Below are 19170 nucleotides of genomic sequence, written 5' to 3'. Positions count from 1 at the left end.
GGATAACAGAATCCCCCAAAATGCTGGTATTAAAAGCTGTTGACAGATCAGATAGAGCTGCAAGAATGCTTTAGGCAGTTGGGAATCCCTAAAAGGAGGCGTGAAGGTCAGGGCTCAACAGACCCACTTGAGTTGATAAATTTAAAGGATAAAGTTGGGATAGGACTTTGAACTTCTTATAAATTATTACTGAAAAGAATATGGCACAAAATTATTTTACTAGCACATTCCGACACACAAAAGATTATTTCAAGAATCTATTGTTCACATATTCAATCTCCAAAATAGCTGTAAGATCTGATAGATCTTTAATTTTGCTGCAATTTAAATGACTATGCTACTCTTTAATACCCCTTGGTTTCTCTCTTTTCTTTTGCCAAAATGGTAACTAATTTAATTTTATATGCTTGTTTCCACATATTTTATCTTTTTATAGAGTCAACTATTTTGATAATTAATGCTACTTTGTTATTTTTAATAACACAATACATGTACTAGATTGCCTGGTCTCTTAGTCAAAAATGTCTTCATCTGTTACTGAAACTCTGAAATAATACATATTCTTTTGCAACAATGCATTTAAATAGAATCTCTCTGATACCATATAACATACCCTTTAATAGATCATTCATGAAGTTTGAACTGTAGACTTCCCCTTGGATGTTTTTTTAATATCAAATGACCACATTAAAGCTACATTCCCAAAACTTTCATCATCAGCATCTTGCTGGCTAACCTTGCATTTTCCTATCAGTAACTGATGTTTTCTAGTTTTTATTTAATTGCAAGAAATATGAACCTGGGACTCTTTTTAGAAAATAACCTCTATAAACTGACAAATTTAATTTTCCTTATAAGAGTAATGCTTATAGGAACTCTTCAACATTTGGCACCTGCACATCATTTGAGTTGCTGTTCTTCTAGGAAAGTAATCAGAGACCCGTTAGCATGATTGGCAATAAGCAGATACCTGCAAACAAACAAATATGCACAATTTGCCCCAAGCACACAAAGTCAATTAATAGTAGTTAGGGACTCCCCTGGTACTAAGATATTAAGTTTGTCTTTAATACTCAACAATGGCATGGGAATGATAATCCAAAGATCTTTATATAGTTACATTTTTGAATACTATGAAAATTGAGGGTCATGAGAAGGTAAAATGAGCATTTGGAAAGGAATAGACTACAAGTTGGAGTACTTGATTCTAGGTTATGCATTTTAGTTTGAGTATGCCCATCTGTATAATTAATGTTGTAATTGTATGCTTCTTAAAATGCCTTCTATTTCCCAACCTATATTTGATCACTGTGAAGAAGATATGTAAACATTTTAGAATCTGGACCAGAAGGTTCTATTTACTCATGGAATGGCAGTGTCTCTATACTGAAAACTTTGGCAATAACTATAAATATTGCATTTGAAACAAGATATGATTAGTATATCCCCAGTCAGTTGTCAAGGTGAAATCTGCTGCATTCAAAGCTTGAATATCAAAAATGATTATAGGTAAAGATATCAGAATACTATTCTACATGTTATAATTCGGGTGATGAAAGAGAAAAAACAAAAAACTAAGTTGGCAGAAGGCAAAAGGAGCCTGTGCCTGTTCAAAAGTATTACTTTTGTTAATTTTAATGCTTAACTATTTTTAAAAAAATTCCAAGGGGATGTTTGCATTCATTTACTAGGAATATCTATAGAAGTGAAAACTATATACCTTCTATAAGGTTTCCTAATCTTTCATGTTCATATATGCTTATATACATGTGTGTATGTGTATATACACATACATACACACATACAAACATACACTCAGATTTATTTAGAGTGAATATTTTAAACTTCCCCAAGCTCTATCAAGCTTTATTAAGTAATGATATGTTGTTATTACTCTATTGACATTTATGTGAATGTTAGAAGCCTCTCTTTCATGAATATTATCCATCTCAGCTTGTCAATCTTTCTTTACTGTCCTATAAATAGAATATTAAAAAGAAATTTGTATAAATTTTTAGAAACATGTTGGTCATGCATACAATTGAAAAGATAGAACTAAATGAAAAGTACACATGAATTAATGTAAAAAACAAAGATATGTCATTCTTTTTAAAAGTGATTTTCTTCTTTTAAAAAGGTAAATGCATCTTTTAAGGTCTGCCTCAAATGTCATTTTCTCATTGTAGCTTTCCTTAGCTCCTTTCTGATTAACTTTTTTTCTCCTGTGGGATCATCTAGCTCTTTATGATTGCTATCTAATAGCATTTATCACATAGGGTAGTTGTTACTTTATATTCATCCCACAAATTAAAATGCAAGCTCCTTCAAGTGCATCAGATCATTCAAACTGGTATCTGACTTATCTGGCTCAAAGTATAGAACAGTGCTTGATCTAAGGCAGCAGATCAATGAGGTGTGTTGAATAAATAAATAACTTAAGGAGCACTGAAAATCTTATAGGAAGACTTTAAATGATAAGAAATACTCAAAATATAAATGTATCTATACATATATACACCTCAAAGTATTCTGTAACTTCTAAATAAATAATTCTTTTCATTTTCATTGAAAACATAAAGCTATTTTATTTTTTATAATATGAACCTAACATTAGAATAGACTAAAAAAGGTTAATTGTTTCTGGTCTTCAAAGTCCTTGTTGTGATCATTCTATGTTTGACATTTGTGTAAAGTAATGCATGAGACTGCATATTACAGTCTGAGAACAAAACTATAACTGTATTAGAAACTTTGAATTTTAGCTATTTTTATTGAATTATAGATAATTACAGACAAGTGGCAAGTATAGAAGCATGAGTGCTGGATACATTCCATTTCTCCCAAACAGAAAGTATTTTAAAAAAATGTATTTCAGTGTGTTCTTTTTGTCCCTCAAACTCAGTTCATGAGCTGATTTGGTCTATTATTCTGCCTTAACTCCCAGTAAATTTTAATATATTAATGAAGCTCACACCACATTTTTTTTAATTTTATTTTTATATTCCCAATACAATTGCAACCCCCTTATTTTGACTCCAATCCCACATTTCCTCACCTCCCCCACTATAGTGTGTCTCTGGTTCATAGTTGTTTGTTGATTTTGATTTTTTTCTTTATTATAGTTATTCTTTTTCCCGGTCCCTTATTTAGGTTTTCTAGATTCCTGCTATGAGTGAGACCATCCGGTATTTTTCTTTTTTCTTTCTGGCTTATTTCACTGAGCATGATCCCTTCCAGAACCATCCATGTTGCTGCAAATTGCATGTGTTTATCTTTTTTCATTGCTGGGTAATATTCCATTGTGTGTATGTACCACATCTTCTTGATCCAGTCATCTATTTTTGGGCATTTGGGTTGTTTCCAAAGCTTAGCTATTGTAAATAGTGTTGCTATAAACATAGGGGTGCAGGTGCTCTTTGGAATTAATGTTTCTGTGTCTTTTGGGTAAATACCTTCCTGTGAAATCTTATGCATTATTGGATTCCTAGCTCAAATATTGCCATTGTTTCTCAAGGTGGCTTTGGCACACTTCCTTTGTGTTGCCAGCTCCTCTTTTACACTTACTTCATAGCACTTTCCAGCCGGAGAGCACTTTCAAGCCAGTGAACAGGATTCAGGAGAGGAACCCAAAAGAACCTGGAAATAAATAACTGAAAGACACAAAATAAGAATTTAAAAAAAGTGGGACCCAGGGAACACAAGGCTTTTTATTCGGAGCTCAAGCATCCCAAGTGCCCAGTGCAACTCATTTTTTATTGCTACAAACTGCCCCCCTCCCCTCCTTTTAGTTACTAGACAATGAATTATTCTCTTAACATTTATCCTTGTCTGGGAACATGTTCACCACTAAGGTTCTGCATTATCAGGTATATTCTGTTCTCTTCCCAGTATTGCCTGTTTCTCAGGCTTAGCTTTGCTGTCACAAGAAAGGACATCGTGGTCTGGACACGGGCCAGTCTTCCAGCCCATGTTGACCAGACTTCCAGTCATGACCTTGACATTCACCTTTTCTCAGCACCTCACACCTTAGGGGTCTCCAACACTTTCCCACTAGAGAAAATTTCTAAAGGTCAGGGATCTTACTCAACTTTTGTATTTCTACTGTTTGCTATGTATGATTCTTCATGTGGAGTCCAATAAATATTGTTCAATGCATGTTTCTCTTTCTGTGCATATGAGAGGAGGGGGTAGAGAGAGAGCAAGAGAGTGAGCAAGCAAGACAGAGAGCGAGAGAGAGAGAGAGAGAGAGAGAGAGAGAGAGAGAGAGAGAGAGAACACACAAGTGAACACAGCACCGTGACTGCAGAGTTGTTGGGATTATCATATTACTTGATCCGAACACTGTTTGTCTACTGAGGTGCTTATTATTTTGTTTCCTTGTTCTCGTTTACTCATATTGAGCTTATACACAACTGCATTCCTGGCTTTTGTTTTTTTTTTTTTTTTAACCAGACTTTGCTATTAAGCCAGATCTCCATTCTCAGTTCCTAGCAACAGAAACTGACTCTGGAGATAATTTAGTCAGAAAATAAAAGTAGTTGTTGAAAGGTGTTGTGTAGCTCACAGATACAACTGGAAATCTGAAATTTAGAAAACATTCAGGAACAGGCAGAGGATAGGCAGCTAGAAGCACAGCCAAAATCCTGGGGGACAATTAATTGGCAGACGGAGGAGCCCAGGAAGGAAAAGTGAGAGGATTCCATCAGAGGAACAAAAGGAGATCCCAACAGTTTTAAAGCTACAGATATTCAGAGAGTAGAGAAGAGAATTCCAAGAGGAGGAGACTGGACAGTGGCAAATGCAGCAGAGATGTTGTAAGATACCGATTAGGAAGTGTCCATTGCACTTGGCAATTCATTGTTAATGAACTTGGTAAGAGCATGTTCAGTCCAGTGGTGAAGATAGAAAGTAATTCACAGTCAGGAGCTATGGGCTTCAGCAGGGCATCTTAACCTTTGGAGTATTTTGATGGAAAAAGGAGTATATGATGCCAAGGGAGCACTTTCATCAAATGAGAATTTTGAATATTTTTATGATTTGTGAGGATGTGCTGGAAATGAGATTGGAGTAGAGAAGAGGGTAAGAATAACTGGTCTAAATGTGTATTGACGAGGCAAGAAGAATCTGCTGCAGAAGTCAGGACTATAGTCACAACTGTGGAGGGACACCTCCTCCTCCGAGGTGGAAGGGGGGCTCATAGGGTGTGTGACTCTAGTGGTGAGTTTGTGTGTGGGGTGAAAAGTTGATGGCAATTACCTTTGATGGTCTTTGCTTTTCTTGATGAAGTTGGAAGCCATCCACTGAAAATGGAGAATTTTTTTTATTGTTGACACTTTTTTCATTATATACACCTTATATACTGTGATATTTTCTAGAGCTCATGCTCTCCCTAAACAATGTAATCTATCATTACAGAAGGTGTATTTCTGATACCCATGCATGGGGATTTTAAGCCTCTAAATTATCACTATGCATTGGTTTTTCTGGTTTTTACAGGTACATACATAATTACAAGATAATTAAAGGGCAACTGTATTTATCTGTTATGTAGTATAACTCTCATATGGAGAAGTGTACCTTTCTGTTCAAGAGTCTTCAATTTTGAAATCTTAAGGTAAAATGAAGCTGAGCATCTCTAATACCATAGCCTGTACCTCAACTTTTTGTTTCAGTAAACATTTTTCACAAGAAAAGAGTAACTGCAAATTTAACATTTATTTTCCAGAGAGAATGAGTATACTGAAATTGTTGTGACTGTGACTCTATAAACCAAAAATTTAATATCTATTAAGAACTACTCAGGGAGCATCCCTGGTGGCTTAGGGGTTAAGTCTTAGCGCTATCACCACTATGGCCTGAGTTGGGTCCAGGGAGCTAACCCACATATGGCACAGCAGACTTCTCCTGTCTTGCCCATCATGCATTTCAGTGACTATCTTCTGTGCTCCCCACTCTGCCTCTAATGAATCCTCTCACCTCCCACACCTTCTTCTATGCAGTTCTTCTATGCAAAAAAAAAAAAAAAAGGTAAAATAAGGAAAGTGGAATTAAGTGTGGATGGATAGATTAGCAGAATTTATTGTCTCTTTTTATAACCTCCTCAATCCCCTTGGTCACCAAAATAACCAGAAGTTTGCATAGTGAGATGAACTTCATTTGAATTAGAAAAGTAATCTACATCAATTTTAATAAATAATTTAAAGGACACAAGTGAACATGAAATGTCTGGTAAACAAGGAGTGAGGCAGGATCACCAAGAAAGATCACTAGGTCCTATCTTGTTCTAGCAGGGTGTGCTTTAACCTAGACTAATATGAAGGCTCTAAGTAACAGAAGTGGCTCCATCACTTACATCAAGAAAGCTGTTTTAACATGAAATATCTCAAATTTATATTCAGATTGGTACATAACTTGTATGACTCTTTATAGAGAATCATGCCCTCTAAATTTAGTTTCCAGGTTTGATCACCATAGCAATTTTTGACTGACATGTATCTTTCCAAAAGCATTCCATAGATAAGGGCTCCATAACTTCAGATGCTCATAGTTTATTTGCCATGACTAAGGGATTTAACCAGATAACTTTCATCTTTTATTCCCCTACACCTTCTCCCCTTACCAAAGGGAGATGATCTATTCTTTAAAAGAACTTCACAATAACTATTCCTACCCATCTCCCAAAATTAGTTTATATTTTATCATTATCTCGTTTCCCTGTCTTGACCTTCACAGCTGCTATGTAAAATGTCTTTAATGTACTAGTAGAGAATGCTGTGTTTATAAATCATCAGAGTGAACATAATTGCTGATTTGTTTGCTCCATGAGATTTTTGAAAGCAGGGATTATTTTAATAACTTCAGCATCTAACACCATTTAGTTTATATGACAAGTACTTAATGAGTGTTTGGTTACTTTATGAATGGGCAGGACACTTATTGTATAGTCATGAATGTTTGTGGAACAGTCACTAACTTAACAGTGATTAAAAAAAGTATTTTCCAGGACTACCACTGTCCAAAGCAGACTACCTACTTTTATTTGAAATACCATTTCTGAACCCTTATGTTCATATAGTTTTGATAATTTAAGTGTCCAGCTATTAGAAGATAATCTTTATAAGGAATATTGCTTCTCATACTTTAGCATATTTAAATTTAATGTGTGCTGGTTTTGAGTTCTGCTCATTATAGTTTATAAACTATGCTTACTTTGGCTATATGCAATCTAAAAATGAGTTGACATCATGCTTTTAATTACAGCAAATTAAGTTGTTTCATAATTTCCACAGTATGATGCCTGTAATATTAATCAGACCAAATCATCACATTACATAAAGTTAATCATTAAAATGATGATCATTATTGCATGCTATAGCACTCTATTTTTATTTCACTCAACATCAACTACATATCTTCCATGAATATGAAGGTAAAAATCAAAGCTAAGAAGAAAATTTTTTTCTTTCTTTACTTGGATTCTTTTGAATCTTAAAAATGCAACATTAAAGATGATTACCTCTTTATCCCCCCTACAAGAGAGGTTTGTGTGTTTGCTTAATATACAAGTAGTCCCTTATGAGAACAAGTGCCATTAGGCAAATAAATATTTGTGCCAGTGACAGAAGTGTTCATATGCGAAATTATTAGTGATCATAACAAACATTAGATATTAAAAGCATCAATACTGATTTCCAAGAGCTAATTACCATGATAGACTGATCAATTTAATAATAAAATATTAAGATCCCCTGCTTGAGGTTAGACCACTGGTCAGTGTAGTTCATTTTCTCGTGACAGTGTAATAGACATGTCAGGAGGAATGCTATTTGCCTTTTGATTTCAACCTTAAATGGTCAGGTCGCACATCTTCTGCATGTCCAGTGTTACAACAGAAAGGATGTGTACTAGCCATTCATTCCATTTACTGCTGGTAGGTGACCTTTGGTTAAATTGAATGTCTACCAGGTTTTCATATCAGTCACTCATCTTGGTAAACAAAATGTTTTTTCAAGATCTACTGTGTACTAGTCAGTCTTGTTGTAGACACAAACAGTGCTGAAATTCACTTAATTTCCTTCCCTTGGTATATTGACTGGGGTACATTCTGATTTATCAGTCATCAATCTGAATATTTATTTGCTTGTACTTACCAGTTGTTACATATTTAATTACCGCTCGTGGACCTTGGGGATAGAAAGCTTAAATAAGATCTTTTTTAATATTCTGTGAAAGTGTTCACAATTTAACAAATTGATATAAATTTAGTTTTCTACCTTTATATTTGTGTTCTATGTCTCTATTATCCACATTTTGAAATAGTACTTCTCTGTTCTATATTTTGCCTTCCTCTGCATTCAAGGATTCTCTGAAATCATTTACAATATTGAGTACATATTTTTTTACTTGGTTCCTGTTTTTCATGATTTTAGAGGATTGCTAAACTTAGACTGAGAAGCTTCAGTCTCCTTTTCCTTCTGAGGGCAGCCTTTATCCATCCAAACCCTTGACCTTTAATTTGCCTGTGACTAGATCCTTTCTTGTCCAATTAGCCTTGCTTTGACATTTAACAACAAGAACTATAAAGTCTCATCTTTCAAATATACTACAATTGCTATCTTTGGACATAATGAATATTGCACAGGGCTTTTAGCTGAATATTATATCTCTTAATATATCTTTGGTTTCACTGAGCCTCAATTTATGTTCTGTAGAAGGAAATAATGCTTCTTTTCACATAGGGTTGTGTGTGAGGCTAGCAAGCAGCAGAGTGCTGGAGGTTGGCTGCTTGTTCTCCAAATCATGTGACCCATGTGTAATTGATAACATGTATTTGTGTTATTTTCCCCACAGAAGATAAGAGATTTGAAATTAAATGCATACAAAAAAAAAACTAACATAATGGTGTCATAACATGACTTTCTGTGAAGATTAAAATATATATAGGTAAAGCACTTGAAAGAATACGTGCTATATAAGTATATTATTTTTGTATTGTTAGACAGATTTTCTTTAGCAAAAGTAAATTTATTGGTTGTCCGCAAATAACTCAAGGGACATTTCATTTGACATATGATTTTTCTCACCTTGTATTTTCATTTATCTATTTCTCCTTTTCCCGTCATAAATCTTATCATCTTAGTTCCTCTTTTCCCAGTGTGATTTCAAAATTAACTTTCCTTTAAATGTTTTTTCCCTCTCTTATGTAAAATGAAAGTAGCAAGTAGTGTGATTTATTTCTTTTACCCAACAATCTACTCTTAAATGATACAGAGAGTGCAGAGAATGCTCTAAAGTTTCAAAACAGAAAATTGGAATAATCTCTGGAGTCCAGTGTTCATCCTTCCCAACTTCTGTGTATTGTCAGATAGTTAAACACTATTTGAGTACAAGTTATCAGCCCTGGTGTATATGAACATTTATTCCATGAGTAATGGATATATTATAGTTTCATCATATCATGACTCTACATATTTTAGGTCCTCAAAACTCAAAACCATGTATAAGAATATTACTAACACATATTCAGCATTAAGTCATTGGTGATCTATATTTTAAATTTTTAAAGTATTAATGTGTTTACAGTGTCTGACTTTTATGTCTAAATTTAATGCCAAATTTGCTCCAAAATATGATTTATCTACATATAATAAATACACTGTCTTGTTATTAATAAAGAAGAAAAGTAGAATGGGATAAAATAGATCCTAAATTAGTCTGAACATGATCTCAATATGTGAAGCAGAGTTCAGATTTTATTTCTGCACTTCATAGAAAACAGTAGTATTATAAATAGGCATCATATATTGATTTATTCAAACCATAAACATTTGCCATTGTTATTCAATCAAGTGTGGCATTATCATTAAAATTTAGCATCACTTGACATTTTTGAAATACAATAAACTAGTTTATATTGATGAGTTATAAGGTACTATATTATATAAATGTGACAGAAGTGATTCAAAAAACATCTTACATGCTGGAGCCACATTTATTTTGTAATTTAAATTATTAAAAGAATAGTTTGCCTTCCTGAAATCATACTTTTTTTGTTTTATAGAAAATTAAAGAGGAATCTCAGGTTTGTTTTTAGTCTTTCCTTTTTCTTTAACCTTTGTTATCATACCACTTTTACATTAGGATTCTGTTACCAGTGCTGAGTCATTTTGAATAACTTGAAGAATTACCGTGGGAAAAAGGTGAATTCAGGGAATTCAGGGAATTGTAAATTACAAATAAACCACATTTGATTGTAACTTCTTTAAGTTCTGCTTTAAATGCTTAACATTTATGAATTGCCTTAATAATACCAAATAACAATTAGGTATCATTAACCCCATTTTACACGTAAGGACCATGAAACCCAAAGAAATATAATGACAACACTATGTAAATAGTAGGAGTGTTTGAAACTTGATTCAATTCAATTTGGACCTCTGATTTTCTCCCTCTAATCAGTAAGTAGCTTTTTATCTACTGTTTTCTATACTTCCACCTATAATATTCCACATAATCTATATTTTTATATTGAAAGGGGAAATACTGTATAATATTAGCTTCAGTGTTTTACCTTTTAAGCCTTAAAACCAATATTTGAGGGCCTCCCCAGTGGCGCAGCAGTTGAGCGCTGGGTTGTGAAGCTGCCCGCAGCCTCTGCAGCGCTTGTTCGATCCCTGGCTGCTCCTGGCCACTGGAGGAGGGTCCCACATGGTGCTCAGACCTCTCCTGCCTCCCGCTGCTCCCCTCAGCAGTGTACTTCAGTCCTTCTGCCTGCTCTGCTCCCCGCTCTGGCTCTGGTGAATTCTCTCACCCTCCTGCGCTTCTGACTGTACCCAGTGCTTCTATAAATAAATTAATAATTAATTAATTAAAAAAAAAAAGAAAATGCACAGTAAAGGTTACTAAATGCAGAGTGAGTTACAGTGTAATAAGATAGGATATTTCACCAAGTGTCATCTCTGGACAAGCATAGTGTCACCAAGGAACCTGCCGTCCATGCAAATACTGAGGTGTCATTCATTCCTACAGAATAAGAATATTTTGGGGTAGCCCATGCAGTCTGTTTTAACCAGCCCTCTAAGCAATTGTTTTGCAAACCAAAAATACCCCAAGTTATAGGTAGAGTGCTAAATGGTCGAGCCATGACTTGATTATAACATTAAACAAGTTATTTTATGTCTCTGTTTTTCCATCTTGATGCAACACAGAAAACTCATGGGTAAAAGCTTAACACAGAAAGTTCTCAACCTGTCTTGGAAGGGGTTCTAGTGACAATTTACTAGGGAAATAACGAGCTACTTCCACTACTTCAGTAGGTTATTTTTCATGTTTTTGAAAAATATTACTCAATGTACTATTTAGAATTACACTGACAAAATCCCAAAGCGCCCCCCCACCCAAGCAGTAAGTGAAAAAACAAGCAAATCAAAAAATACTAACATTCTCTTGATAGATTCCCACAGAAAAAAATTAGTGTGACTCATTTTATGGCAGAATGAATTATGAAAGTGATGTGGAGGCACCAGGGATTTGTCAGAGGAGCATTTTTACTTCTCTAAAATTTTCATTTGTATGATTTGCTTCCATGCTTTTAGAAAAGTAAGAATACATGTTATTTCTTCATTCCACCAAGTTTTTTTAGTCTTCTTTTCTCCTGCTTACCTTTCTAGTCATGTACTTGCATTTGTTGATTTACCACTTTATTGACTATTTCTCCATCTTAATTATATGCAGCCTAGTAATAATGATCAGAAGTATTTATTTTCCAGGTGACGTGATTCAAAATAAGACTTAATCTATAGAAATGAAAGTATAAGGATGCCAGGCTACTACAGTCAGTAACTTCATTTGTCACTAACTGTAGAGCATGTAATACCTAAATTTGAGGAATGTCTTGTGATACCATGATCTATAATCAGATGACAACTCTAACTCAAAACTCCCGAGACAGTGATGTGCAACATGCAAATAGTTAATAACGGAATCTCTGGTTTGGTAAAATAAAAAGCTTCATGTTGATTTAAGCATCATAAACTTTGGCATGTGTAATTGAATAAAAACCAAATGTTCAGTGGAGAAGAAACACTTTCAAGTTTTTTCTGGTTTCTGTTTTGTTTTAGATGGAGCTGGCTAAGGAAGAAAAGTGTGAATTTTTGCCTTTCCTGTCCCCACGGAAGGTTATAGTAAAAGGTGGGAGAATTGTTGCTATGCAATTTGTTCGGACAGAGCAAGATGAAACTGGAAAATGGAACGAGGATGAAGATCAGATAGTCCGTCTGAAGGCCGATGTGGTCATCAGTGCCTTCGGCTCAGTTCTGAGTGATCCTGAAGGTAGGGTGCTCAGCGTTGAAATGTATTATGCAATTGTCTGTTATTTTAGTACTGTGATAGTTTCCAGCTTCCAGGGCATTGTTCTTTACTTTAACATTCATTTCTATCTTCTAATAAGGAATGCAAGCAATCTTGATTTAAAAGGCTTAGAAATGATATTTAACACACAGAATTATTTTCAAATGGGGGAAATTGAACAGAACATAAATCTTTTAAACTATGTAATCAAAATACATATACTATTTTGTAATATTTCTGTTGTTTCCTTTATGAAAATGGCTTTTTCTTCGGACCCGGAGTGAAAATATGGGACAGAAAAGATGAAACAGCTAATCTTCAATGATTCAGACAGGATCCAATGAATAGGCAAAAATAGAATCCGTGTTTACAGTTATCCTCTTGCAAAACTATCACAGGAAACATCAAAATTATCAAATTAGTTTGAACTCTGTCATTTCATCTAGATGGCACACATGATCATGCTAAGGAATTACAAAATGCCTAAAAAAAAAAAGAGAGAATGAGAAAAGGAGATATTTTACATATCCTTCTAACTGAGTAAGTCCATCAATTAAGCTGTATGGCGTGATATGTTCCCCACATGTAGTGTTTTTATGGGGCATTGTAGATAAAATCTTAAGTACTAATGAATTTTCATTTCCCAGAACCTTTACATTTTAACATGATTGAAATGATGATTAACTCTTTTATTTACTGAGAGGAAAATGAGGACATTTCTCTAAGTCAGAGATTATTAAGAACGACAATAACAGAAAAATCTAAACATGGCAAGTCCTATGACTTTCTGCTATATCCATGCTAAAATTACATTTTGTGTCTGAAATAGGAAGGGATGTATGCATGTAAATGTGCACTTTTATGCAACAGATAAGTAAAAAATTCAACCAGTCATCAGAACATTTTATCTGCAGGACATCAAACATCTTGGTATTTGGAAACATCCAGATGTTTAATGTCATCATGATAAATGTTTTCAAATAGCTGGATGATGGCCTGAATTTGTCACTTTTCATCTCGATGTTTATGTGATATGTAGACACGGTCTCTATGTGGTTTGTTTATTCATTAACCGGGTGCAAGAAGGGGAAAAAAAAGAACAATGTGAAAATTGCATTCTATTATCTAAAAATTCATACTGCTCTTACAGCTCTACACATCACCAAATACCAAAACTTGAATCATATTTAACTAGCATTTCTGTTGATTATTTGCCTATCAAAAAATAATTTAGGTTACCCATCTAAATTTCTGTTCCACAACTGACAACTCTAATATTAAGAAAAGTGTATCTTTTCCTAAGCAAATCTAAGTAGATGTGACTCAAAAAATCTTAGAAAACAGCTACTGGATTTTCAAATGTGATTTTGCAAAGCTTAAGCCAGTGTGTGTGTATGTGTGTGCATGTGTGCATGTGTGTGCACTTGAGTGTGCACATACATTTGAGAAGTGAAAGATTTAATTTAGAATTTAAAATGTGAAGTAGAAGAAAAAAATGATATATTTATGTTTATTTGACATCATTTATTTCAGAATTTGCATATTTTATTACAGAACTTACTTGAGTTTTTGTTTTGTTTTGTTTTAAGAGAGTTTGCTAATCTTTTTTTCTTAAGATTTATTTTTATTTATACAAGAACTGGGGTACAGGCCAGAGGCACAGGAGGGTGAGAGGATTCACCAGAGACAGAGTGAGAAGCTAACTAAGCACATGGACCTAAAACACTGCTGAGGGTAGCAGCAGGCGTGGTAGGAGAGGTCTGCCATGCCATGTGGGTATCTCCCTGGCTACTCAGAAGTTGAAGCCATGCTGCAGAGGCTGTGGACAGCTTCACAGCACTACACTCAACCTGTTCCTCCAGAACTTACTTGTATATGTTTCTCGTGGTGTTTTACATGTACTACCTTATAATACTTTGAGAGAAGTTAAGGAAAAATGGTCTTTCGGTCTGCTATCATCCCCCATCCTGAACTGAAACAACAAACTGCCTGGGGAAATTTTCCTTAAATAACATTATCTCCAATTTAACCAGGCCTTTTAATTTTACATTAAAAAGAACCTGTTTTCCAAGTGAGAAGGGAACTGGAAGAGCTGGAACATTAAATAGGTTTCATGCCTCTGCTCCTATCCATACATTTCCAGTGCTGTTTTTTGAATTTAAAATATTAAAGGATAAGGAAGAGGGAATTTGTATTTGTTAGAAGTTGATCAAGAAGACTTTATTCAAATGGTGCTTAACATCGTAAAATACTAATTTTAAAGCCACTAAACTTTCATGTACATACATGTTTATGATGTGGTAAAGATCAGTTTACAGGAAACAGATTGTCCATTTGGTAAGACGAAAAGCTATTCATGTTCTCTCTTTTGTATCAAAAATAGATCATCCTGATACCTGTGTGATATGATTTCTTGTGATATCTGTGTGATAATCACATTTATAACACTATATCATTTAATATCTGTGACCTCTCTTAAAATATCAGCCTGTATTTTCACCCCTCTTTGCTCCTTCCTAACCTGACTTTGCACAGTCCCTAGTGAATTTTGTGCCAAACTCAAGTGACATCTTTTCAGTCCTTATTCTGTTTTCTGCATTTGACAATGTTAAATATTTCTTTCTGTTTGAAATGCTCTGTTTCAAGTCACTTAACCTTTTTGAGCTTCAGTTTCTTTTTCTATAAAAAACAGGAATTATAATACTTCTCTCCCTATCTCTAGAACTATTCTCAGAATTTAAATGAAATAATGTGAAAGTGCATTGGAAATGAAACAGTAACATATTACTAATGTTTATGACACCATATTTTAAGTATTCTTTTTACAGGTTGGTCACTGACCGCTTTTCTTTCTTTTATTTTTACTCTTTAGTACTTTCAAAGTTCAGACTTTGCCTATTTTCTCTGCTTCATCCTTTTATTCTCTCACTGAACTGATTGTCTCATTTATTCATTTATTTATACATGCATTTGTTCTTCTAATAAATAGTGAATTCTGAGTCCTAGGTTGTGGCTAGATGCAGTATTTCCCTTCTGTGTAGAATGGCTCTGAAATCTCTTTCTCCACTGACTTTGTACAGAAGACATTTCATCTTGTGTTTACCGTCATGCATGTGACAGATAGGTGTGAGTATCCAGTGAATGCCAGGTAACATGTGTACAGTATGTAGAAGAATGAGGCATTCATTGTACTTAAAAAATTTTTCCACACTGGGATTAGGGGCAACTCTATCAACAAATCATTGTTTCACCAAGTGAAGAATACATTCAGAGTGCTATTCACAAAATATGATGATTACCTCATTAGATTTGCTTAAGTCTAATCTCCTCTCAGCTTTACTATTTTTGTAAATGGTGCAGTAGCTCTCTTATCACTAAAGGTTGAAATTTTCCAACTTCTGATTCCATTTTTTGGTCATTAAATTCACCATGTTACCCTATACTAAAGGATAAAGCTCCTCATCTCCTTGGCACTTGAGAATTTAAGCAAAAAACTTTATATCTACTATGTATCTAGCTTTGTTTTCTGCTTCCACTGTTGAATTATTCTTCCCAGTTTATAGCATGGGATGGATTCCATATTGCTAATTAGGAAGGGTGTTGATGAGTCTATTCCACATATATTCGCTGAAGAATTCAAACAATGAAAGAAAGTGGACACAGTATATATAAAGTAGTGATAATTTATATTCTCAGAATTCCCATATTACAGTCATATTTTATTTTATTTTTTCAAAGACTTATTTATTTATGCATACAAGAACTGAGGTACAGGCCAGAGGTGTTGGGGGGTGAGAGGATTCACCAGAGACAGTGGGGAACAGAACAGGCAGAATGACTGAAATACAATGCTGAGGGGAGCAGCGGGCTAGTCAGGAGATGTCTGCTGCACCATGTGTGTAGCTCCCTGGCTGGGCATTGAATTCGTGCTTCAGTAGCTGTGGATCACTTCATAGGTTCTGTCTTAACCCCTTGTGCCACCAGGGAGGCCCTATAGTCATATTTTATTTTATTTTATTTATTTATTTTTTTGCTCAATATTTTTATTTCAATGAAAAATGTGTCCTCCCCCACCATTGGGGCTTCAAATTAATTGCTTTTTATTGCTGATTTTTTAAAATTAATTTTATTTTTATATTCCCCATACAATTGCAACCCCCTTATTTTGACCCCAATCCCTCCCCTCCCTGCCCCCCACCCCCCATAGAGTGTCTCTGATTCATAGTTTTTTTGTTGATTTTGATTTTTACTTTCTTATAGTTATTCATTTTCCTGGTCCCTTATTTAAGTTTTCTAGATTCCTGCTGAGTGAGACTACCTATAGTCATATTTTAAATGAAATTACTTGTAGCCACTTGATTGTATCATTAATTTGTATTTGTAAAGATAACCTATATTGGGAAATTTAAAGGAAGCTTAAAATTTCAATCTCATTTTTTTTTCCTCTGATATATGCTTTTTTAAATCAATCAATTAATTAATTAATTATACAAGCACTGGGTACAGTCAGAAGCACAGGAGGGTGAGAGAATTGACCAGAGCCAGAGCAGGGAGCAGAACAGGCAGACTGAAGAAATACACTGCTGAAGGGAGCAGCGGGCATGTCAGGAGAGGTCTGTGTGCCATGTGGGACCCTCGCGGGCAGCTTCGCAGCCCAGCACTCCACCGCTGCACCACCGGGGAGGCCCTATGCTGGATTACTTTTGCAAGTCCCTTAATGTGTATTTATCAAATGAGGATATCAGTTAACCTTACTAGTAGTATTAAGTACCTGATACATCTGTAATAAATATTTCTTTAATATAAATAGCCAAAAAAAAAAAAACAAAACCCAAACATACACAAGCAAAATACAGCAAGAATAAATCTAGAACTCAGTGAAAGAATTTAATGGTTAATAGAGGGGCTATTTGGGGGGAGGGGGGAGTGAATGTGGGGAAGGCAGTAGAAGGGTATTGGGCCTGGGTGATTTGGTGGAGGGTGAGTGGAACATACATACATGTGGAAGAGCAAAACTGTAAGCCCAAATTACAACAAAGATGTTAAATATGGTAAATGCTCTAACAGCTTATCAAAAAAGAATAGAATATCAAATTTATAAAGCAAATTTGGATAATTTTGTTGTATTAAAGCTGCAAATCACTTAATTGCTACTTAGGTTAATAACAGTTATAAGTAACCATTATTATTTTGCCTAATTCTATTTTATTTTTATCTCTTTTTTCATTATCATCGTGATAGTGAGTGGGAAATAGAAACAAAAGACTACAGTTTACATTCCTGTGCAGGAAATATGTGTTTATTATGAACACAATTTAATTGAATCCTTCATTTCTACTATATCAAATTCTAAAGTCAGTGTGGTATCCAATTTCTAATTTAATTGAGATAATAAAATCTTAGCCTGAGTCTTCCTGTGAATAACTCAAGTGTGGTTCTACTTTCCAAAATTTTTCATCCATTCCTTCAATGTCTGCATGATTCCAAATGACATTAAAATGGGAACTTACTGTTCCAGACTGATTTTATTTTACTAATTCTGCATTTTTGATGACTGAAACAAAACAGATCTAAAATTGCAGCTTCTGAGAGAACCATTTGCTCTTGCAGGTTTTGTTACTCTCTTCGACCTTGAGCTTGGTATCTCCTCAGGCCTTGTGCTTAAGAGCAAGATCTCTAAAGATATCCTTGTTGAGGACAGTTTTATCCAATGGGATATCCTCAAAGTACTGTTGTCATGAGGAACTTGTAGTTATAAGCTTTCATAATAGACTTGATTTTTGACATTTTAGTGATTTTCTTCTTGCCCATGGTGATAGCAATACAATCCAGCCACCACAGTGCGGCTGTCAGGGTGGTCTGAAGGTCCATCATAAATTTTCTTTAGCTTCCACTCCAGGACCAGCAACATCTGTCTGGGTTTCAAGAACCACTCATTCTAACAGCAACTAGTCAGTACTGCCACAGAAAGCTAGACTGATTTTAAGAGTTGTCAGTAATTAAGCATAAACTACCCTTCACTGATATTTCTACCCCATATATATTGTGCATCCCTGGAAATTTTAAAATATTTATTTTCAAAATATGCATTTTATAATAAGGCAAGTCTACCTGTCTAAATATCAACACCAGAGCTGATTGAGTTGACGTTCTCTTTTTTCATTATTTGAACAATGTCATTTTTAAGACTTGACTTATTATTTATTGTAGAATTTATCCCTTCTCTTCCTGCTTAGAATCAAACTGCCAATTCTGAACATTTGCATATTTTTCTGTTAGTTTTGAACTGATGAGGAGAATCCATTACCATTTTCACTAATATCACAGCTTCACTTTTCCGACTCAGTTAATAACAGTTGACTTTATCCGCATGTTCTTAGCAGATCTTGATGACATAATTATGTCTGTGAATATGCTTTTAGACAAGTGTGGAAGGCACTTTTGCCCATGCAGTGACCTCTCTGACTCATATACAGTGCCCAGAACCATCCTCGTGTTCTTTGAAATGTCCACTTTGAAAAGAGCTATATGCTTTGATTTTTAGAACCTAATATAATTTTATTTTCCAATCGGATTGTAAACCCCAAGCAGGCAAAAATTGTATAACTTTGTAGTAAATTTTAGTTCCAATAACTGTAGACATATATATGTTGTGTATTTGACTTGACTTGATTCATATTAAGATATTACACGTAGTCATCATTTTTTTCTGTCAGGTTGATTAAGTTTATTTTTCTTAGAAAATCTAAAGCTTAGAAAAGTAGTTTTGTTTATCCATTGGTATTGACTTTTTTATGTTTTGGCATAAATTGTTGCATTCTT

At 34.5% G+C, this 19170-nt stretch overlaps 1 protein-coding gene across 1 annotated transcript in view; it reads left to right on the top strand.

The window, feature by feature from the left end:
- The window catches only part of DPYD (dihydropyrimidine dehydrogenase), a gene marked incomplete at both ends in the record, with an annotated part of 741074 nt that overhangs the window by 312025 nt on the left and 409879 nt on the right, over positions 1-19170 (top strand). Inside the window, one exon of the mRNA XM_084242233.1 lies at positions 12120-12330. Within this exon, the coding sequence (XP_084098359.1) occupies positions 12120-12330 (211 nt within the window). The remainder of the gene's footprint in view (positions 1-12119; positions 12331-19170) is intronic.

Source organism: Talpa europaea (assembly GCF_964194135.1).
Source record: "Talpa europaea genome assembly, chromosome: 9".
NCBI lineage: Eukaryota > Metazoa > Chordata > Mammalia > Eulipotyphla > Talpidae > Talpa > Talpa europaea.
This window is presented reverse-complemented; position numbering and strand designations above follow the sequence as displayed.